The sequence below is a fragment of the Lolium rigidum genome, chromosome 7, assembly GCF_022539505.1.
Source record: "Lolium rigidum isolate FL_2022 chromosome 7, APGP_CSIRO_Lrig_0.1, whole genome shotgun sequence".
Lineage (NCBI taxonomy): Eukaryota > Viridiplantae > Streptophyta > Magnoliopsida > Poales > Poaceae > Lolium > Lolium rigidum.
The window spans coordinates 6,210,112-6,217,630 of NC_061514.1; the positions used below are offsets into that span (position 1 = coordinate 6,210,112).

The window sequence follows — 7,519 nt, forward strand, 5'->3', positions numbered from 1 at the left end:
AGTCCGTTCGAATTTCCACGATTTCCCTCCACCGAATTTACGAAACAAAACTCTCCCGCCAATGAGTGTCGCTATGTGGACGTCTTCCCACCACCAGATCTTCATCGTGCGGCTATCACGCATCCTCCCCAGCTCGGAAACGTCAAACCCGACTTCCTCTTCCTCCATTCCCCCAAATTCCCCCAAATCCCATCTCCTCCCCAAATCACCTAACCCTAGCATCACCGGCGCCGTCGCCGTCGCCACCGCCCCACCTCCCGCCGCCGCTACGCCGTCACCATGGACTTCACGGCCCCATCATTCTCCCTCGGCATCGACTTCGACGACCCGCCTCCCGCCGCCACCGACGGAAGCCACCCGCGTGGGCAGGCGCGAGGGTACGCGGCGCCCGACGCGCCGTCCTTCTCTCTCGGCATCGATTTCGAGAGCGACGGCGGAGACGACGACGAGCCACGGTTACCCGCTGGAGGCCGCTCGGAGGGGCTGGCGCGGCGCTACGAGGCGCCCGACGCCCCCTCCTTCTCCCTCGGCTTCGACGACGACGAAGATGAAGACGGCGGTGTGGGCGAGCCCCAGATCCCCTCTGAAGGGCGCCGGGAGGAGCAGCCGCGGCGCTACGAGGCGCCCGACCCACCCTCGTTCTCCCTCGGCTTCGACGACGACGACGACGGCGGCGGCGGCGGCCCAGGCGAGCCCCACCTCCCCGCCGGAAGCCGCCAGGAGGAGCAGCCGCGGCGTTACGAGGCGCCCGACCCACCCTCGTTCTCCCTCGGCTTCGACGAGGACGAGGACGACTTCGTTGCTCCTGCTCACAGGCGGTGCCACGAGCAAGCGCCACCCCAGGCGGCACCCTCGGACCCCTCCTGCCTTGACGACGAGGTTGACGAGTTCCTTCTCGCCGGCGGCCAACGGCCAGATCGAGCACGGGGCGAGGCCCTGCACCCAGACCCCGCGCCTGTGCAACCTGAGACGACTCGATTGAAGAGGTTGCGGAGGGGTCCGGCGCCGCGGCGGATGGCGCCTCCTCCTCCTCCTATTCCTCCTCCTAGTGCACGAGCGCCCCTGGTCCCGGAAGCATCTCCATGGAAGGCAGCTCGAGGGGCTTTTGGGAGCGAGGAGGATGAGATCGAAGCTTCCACTGATGACGAGTCACCACAAGGTGAGGATAACGCTGGTCCTTATTTCTGCAATTTCTGTTCAGATCTCTTACTTACTTGAAGGTGCTTGTTACTGATCACACAACTGCAATCTAAAACTTCCACATGCCTGCGTCAATTACTGAACCTATTGATTGATATCTTCTGTAGAAATATGCAAAGTTGATTCGTTATGCAATCTAGTATGTGAAAAATGGGAATGGACACTGGAAATGTAGACCTTACTTGTGCCATCGTGTGGTAACTTGGTGTCTTTGTAGAGGTAGTACATAAGGATGCAGGTGTGACTGTTTGCCCGCACAGTCCCACAGGAAGTAGGCATTCCGCAGCAGCCTGCTAATCAGGCATGCTAATACCAAGGAGTCCACCTGCCCACATGGCCACATATGCCTCGCTGCTGCTGGTGCGCACATCTGAACAAAGCTGTTGCTGCCCACATAACAAGAAACTGTCGTACCATAGTTCTTATTGATCAAATAGATATGACACCTAATTTATAACATCAACCTAAGGCTTAGAACTTGCTCTGCATCTAGAAATACAGTCAGCCATCAGGGCTACACAGATGTGGACACATTAGAAGTACAATCCCCTGCTTGATTCCTAAGCCTTTCATGTTTATACACGGATAAATCTCTACATAGAGGAAGCAATTGACAGTTTGCTGTTGCCATTATGAGTTGGAAACTTTAGGTCAGTCCGTCAGTGGTTGATGGACAGATCTGTGAACTGCAAGAAATTAGACAGTACACTTCCAAATGTGCCACATGAAGAAAGTAACCATTATGCAAGTATGTATGCTGTTAAATTGAAATAAGGGATCATACCAAAAGAAAGTGAATATGTAGCCACTGAGCATCTGAACTAGCACTTAAGCAAACATGACACCTTCTCATTCATTAAATACCAATATGAAAATTGGACATATTTGCACCTTCAGTTGAATATGTATAAGTGCAATAAGTTGGTAGACCTTAATGAGTATTAAAAAAATAATACTAGTACTTCCTTCTTATCTTGGGATATTCAGCTTCTTAGGGCACCTGAACTAACTAAAGTTCTTGATTTATGATTTTTTAGAACTTTTGATATTTTTACATTTTAGACATATATTATCCTTCATAATCCTTTACCTCCAGCTCTCTGTTTGTTTATTTGTGCATTGACAAAATATACAACAGAGTTGGTCCTATGCATTTTTTTAGAATCTCCTGCATTTCTTTGTGTAGATGAACTTATCTTCTTTACCTGCAGGCATGCCACCATCAGTTGGTAGCTGCAGGACTTCTAGCAATTCAAAATTTTCGTTGCTGAGCCAGAGTGTATTGACGACTCAATCAGCAAGGAAAACAAATATAGCAAAATTTACACCATCGTCAAAATCTGTTGTTTCCAAACCTTTAGAAGACAGCTGCACGAAGAAGCTACTTCCTAAGATAACAATAAGTCCACTGAGGAAAATCCATTTTCTTGATTCGGACACTGATTCAGATGATAACAAGAATCGAAAGAAAGCTAAGAAGCCTGCAAGTCCTATTAAAAAGAGACAAGAGTCCATCCACAAGTATGTGCAGAAGAAGCCTACTTTGCAGCAAAACAGCAAATCTGAAGGGAGCAGTGTTGTGCAGAAGAGCAAAGATAACATGAATGACAGTTGGGCGACACCAGCCCTTGATGACTTCTGCAGTGAGTATTTCAAATCTGTGCAAGACTCAAGGCCGTCTCAGCAGAAAGAAGTCAACAGTTTCTCTGGTTCCAAAGTTCCTAGACCCTACAACTCTGTTGGTGAAATTGGGGAAAATTCCCAGCACCAGAGCAGTTCAAGTCAAGTTGTACTAGAAGAGAATCTGACTGACAGCCATCCTCCTGCCATGCATTACTTCTTCCATCATGATCAAATGGTACAGAAGCTGGTCCGGGAAAGATTGCAGCATTTTGTTCCCATTGGGGCAGAAACTTCCCAGGGAAATGAGTACGGTGTAGAAAAGAATCTGAACTACAGGTAACAGCTATCATAATCATTTTTTTTGGTAATCTCCTCTGCTAATGACTGTTACTTCACTTCTTTCTTAAAATAGGGGCCAGTTTGGCCAGAGTGGTGATCCTAATGGTCAGTGGATGACCCCTAATAGAATGACACCTATCCCAGCAGATTTTGGCAAAAGAAGGGTACATGCCGGTGGAACTCAGTCTGGCTCTGGTCATTGGTTTACTGGGGAGGATGGCAGGAAGGTAAATCCAAACGTTTATTTCAGTGTTCCAGTTAATTATTTCTAAGTTTTGACAGAATATGACTCTTTTTTTTTCACTTCCGATTAGTTGTGTGCACTGTGCAATCATTTTACTTAACTTAATTTTTGTTCCAGGTTTATGTTTCCAAGAATGGACAGGAGTTAAGTGGCCGTGATGCCTATCGACAGTATAAGAAGGTGAAAGGCCTATCCATTTTGAATAATAGGAAAGATGCATTTACTTTCTCCTGGTTTTTATCTGTGCCCATATATGGAAACCGTTTAGTGCTTGATCTGAACCTTAATATCCAACAGTTACTAGGTGGTCTGTTGGATCTCTATAGGTAGCCATCCAGAGTTCCTTTTGCTCCCTTGCTGCCAGTGAACATCTGATTTAGCTCTCCTTTCCAAGCAAGGATTTTTGGGCAGTTATGTCATATGAGCATTGAAGAAAGTAGCTTAGCAAAGCTAGTGTTCTTTTTTGTTTTGTTTTGGGTATATGCCTAATTTTGCATTAACTAGCGTGCGAAGCCAAGAGGTTCACCACCACAACTGTTACACCTCGTATTAAACCGTTCATCAGCAGATCATGTTTGTCAAATCTAAGATGCCCTGCTGCAGCAATGGAATGAGCTAAGGAATCACAGATCTAAAGACAGTACATCACTTTAACACTGGAGAATTTATTAGCGAAAAGCTCCTTGCTCTCCCTCAGAATCATGCTCTGAGGCGACCAGTCTTCAGCATTGCACTCAATAGAGGATTTCAGCGCCAGTGAATCCATCTCCAGATCACAGCTTCGGATGCCCAGGGAAACAGCAGCCCTTAGAATTGCTGGACAGTGTCTGGTTCAGCTTGTAAAGCACTCTGAATGCTGTCCAGTTTCCCTGCACTTGATGCGAGAATCCTTCCATCGCTATCTCTGAGAAGCGCATCCCAACTTCCAAATTCCCCCTCTGGTACATAAGAGCCATCCATATTGTCTTCCATACATCCCTCATCTGCAGGCTGCCATTTCTAGTTTATGCTGGCGTAGCAGTGGTCTCAGTACCAGGGTCTTGAGATAATCCGTAGCATGAGGTCTGACAGTCCAGCTCAGATTTTCAGCAGCGTATCTCCTCAGTCCTCACTCTATTTCTGTCCCACTCCACAGCAAGTTAGCACAAATCCCTTGTTGTCATTCAGGCAGCTTCCTTAACTCTTCCATCACTTTAAAGGCTGAGCATTCCCCACTCCCCAGCCAGGCTGATCCTTACTTCCTCCAGATCACATGCTGTCCGCAGTTGCTTTACAGGTTTGCACTCGAAGAAAAGGTGACCAGCATCCTCATAGTCATGGAAGCAAACTGGGCATTTAGGATTGATATCCACCCCCTTATGGCGCAGAGACACAGTTTGGGACAGTATTGTGTGCCACTCTCCTTGCTAGGCACCGGCATTTTTCCAAACAACACAACATATCTTTCTCCCCTTGGTTGCTATCAACTAGGGATGCAAAAGCGGGATATGCCAGTTCCCGCAAATCAAGATAATTAGCAGAAACTATACTACAGGAAACCAATTCGCATGTAGCTAAATTGTGCTATTTGGAAATCCAATCCGCCCCGCATAGTCCGCCGCTTGCAGCCGTACTATCAACAGAGCTTGGGATTCCTTTGTTACTTTTCAGCTTCCTATACTGCCCATGAGTGGGAATAGAGAAGATCCCCTTTTTTTTTATCAAAATGCCATGCTGGCATATCCTGATACTCCCCATGAGTGGGAATAGCCAGGATGCATTTAACATCCTCTTCATTGAATAGGTTTTTAATTAGCTCTGCATTCCAAGAAGTAAACCCTGAAAGGAAAAGGTTTTTCACATTGCTAATTGGGTTTTCCCCTGGAGGAGTAGCAGAAGGGAATCTGGTAGTGCCTCTCGGCAGCCATGGATCAGTCCATGCATCCACCTTCTCTCCGTGCCTGATGCGCAAGATCAAGCCCTTTACCCGCTGAACCCCTTACAATATGTTCCTCCAAGTATAGGACATACCTGTCTCCTCCTGTGCTTGGGACCATGTGGAAAGCATTTTGCTGCCAGGATCCTTACACATTGGGACTCTGGATTTTGCAGAATCTGCCATCCTTACCGGTTCAACAAGGTAATGTTGAAACTGTAGATCTCTTGGAACCCCAGACCTCTTTAGTTTGTCAAAATTTTCCGTGCTGAGCCAATATTTTGTTTTTCTTCTCTTGTTGGCTCCACAAACATCTACCAGTTAAGGTGCTCATGTGATAATGGTAGTGTTTGTGAAATCAAAACACGTCACAGTAAAGGTGCTTGAGCCGGAGCATTTATCATAATTTCTTTCCCGCACGCGAGAGAAATCTTTCATGCCACCCTTGAATCCCTTGTCACATACAGTGTTTGATATGATGAAAGACTTGTGCCAGATTGCTTTCCTTGCTAAGGAAGGTTAGAATTTAGCTTGCTTGAGATACAGTAGAACCATATAGATGTACCCATAGTGCTGTGTGTTATTTAAGATCGATTAGGAATGCTCAAAGGAACTTGACATGATCATGTCCATGCTGGTAGAAAGTCATTTCTCAGAGACCATTACTTAAACAAATCAATCCTAGAATATTTTCGGCAAGCAATAAAATTGGTGGGTTTCCTAAAGATCATTACTTTAAACAAATCAATCATGGAAACAACCTTATTCCCTTTTACTGCATTGTGGTACTGCTATCTAACTACATGTTCCTTACAGGAAAGTGGCAAGGGATTTCGCAAGTTCAAGAAAAAAGGTGCAGTTAAGAAGGAAGGTTCTGCTGGAGCTAAACGAGGTTCTGCGGCAGCAGGCAAACGCAAAGCCAGTTCCACAGCCAAACGGAGCTCAGCAGCCAAAAGGAAGCGATGAAATAAAAAGTGGTTTTGGTGGTAGTTTTGACGATAGAGAAGATTTCACTGTAATTAGATTGTTGGACTTCGTCGTGTGCATTTCATCTGATAGAAGAGACTAGATTACGGTTGCATGTGTTACTCTGTGGATATATAAACAGACACAGTAAGTTACGGCTGCTATTCTGAATTGTCGATGTGATTTTGAGCGACTCATTGTGTAAACTGTTGCTCTGCTTGCATTCCACTATAGGGACGATTGATGTGCGTGCTTGTTCAAGGCAAACTCTGGGCCACTGAGATACCAGTTCTGAACTCGTAGATATAAGTAGTGTGCATCTTTATCTGAATATAACGGAGTGGAGTTTTCATGTTAACTCTTTTTTAGGCACATACTCGGCAGCTGTCGTAGAGCTCTCAGTTCAACTGTGTGCCACCGTCCTGATTAGCAGCCACCGTGAAATGCCCGCGGAGTAAAACTGTCAACAAAGAAAGAAAAGGAGAGCGTTCCATGTTTTTTTTTTTTTTTTTTTTTTTTTTTTTTGAACAGGGAGAGCGTTCCATGTAAAGTAGTGCTGTGTGAGAGTGAGACGACGAAAGTGACAAAGGAAAGTTCGTATCTTGGACTACCGGACTTGAAGTACAGCAGTTGTTTCTGAGGAGAAGGTTTGTGCACGGGTAGGTAAGTCCAAATATCGTCTTACCGTGTTGAAACTGCGAATTCCGGAAGTGCGATTTTTCAACAGAAAGTACAAGGAGAATTTCTACTGTCAGAATTAAGGGTCCTAAATTTAAATATTCCTGCTGTCAGAATTAGAGTTGAGTATTCCACCACGTGTTGCTGATGCTAAGTACGTCATTGGCAAGATGACAAATTGCTACGAATAAACAATGCCGAACCAGAACCAGGAGATGTTTGCTTTAAAATTTGATTATTTTCCCTGTTGACCACCACATCTCAGTAACACAAGGCACAAGACGTAACAAACAATAAAACCCCCCATAAGTAACCAAGCATTAAGATTGGATGGGTAGAAAATTGGTTGTAGCCTTCGCTGCACACATGGGATCAAACCCCAAGTTAAATGTCACCATGAAGAAGAAAAAAAATGCTTGCAACATATGCTCAAATATAAACGAGATTGTTTTGCACCCTTGAAAAAAAAAGAGGGTGATCATATATTGGCGCAAATATTGTTAGGCTACACATGATTGCTCCACGTACCCTTTCCTGCAGCGACCTATATAAGG

General features: G+C 45.8%; 1 protein-coding gene across 1 annotated transcript; it reads left to right on the forward strand.

Annotated features, from left to right (window-relative positions):
* Positions 1-279: 279 nt before the first annotated feature.
* LOC124670832 lies at positions 280-6,421 on the forward strand. Its single transcript, XM_047207305.1, has 5 exons — positions 280-1,159; positions 2,412-3,159; positions 3,236-3,389; positions 3,524-3,586; positions 6,138-6,421. The coding sequence occupies exons 1-5, from the start codon at positions 280-282 to the stop codon at positions 6,285-6,287; spliced, it is 1,995 nt and encodes a 664-aa protein (XP_047063261.1). The 3' UTR covers positions 6,288-6,421.
* The last annotated feature ends 1,098 nt before the right edge of the window (positions 6,422-7,519 follow it).

Excerpts from the sequence above, each read along its gene's own strand:
- LOC124670832 (XM_047207305.1), top strand. The coding sequence starts at position 280 with ATGGACTTCACGGCCCCATCATTCTCCCTCGGCATCGACTTCGACGAC. Across the intron at positions 3,160-3,235 it reads GAAAAGAATCTGAACTACAG|GGGCCAGTTTGGCCAGAGTG; the intron begins GTAACAGCTATC and ends TTCTTAAAATAG. Across the intron at positions 3,587-6,137 it reads CCTATCGACAGTATAAGAAG|GAAAGTGGCAAGGGATTTCG; the intron begins GTGAAAGGCCTA and ends TGTTCCTTACAG.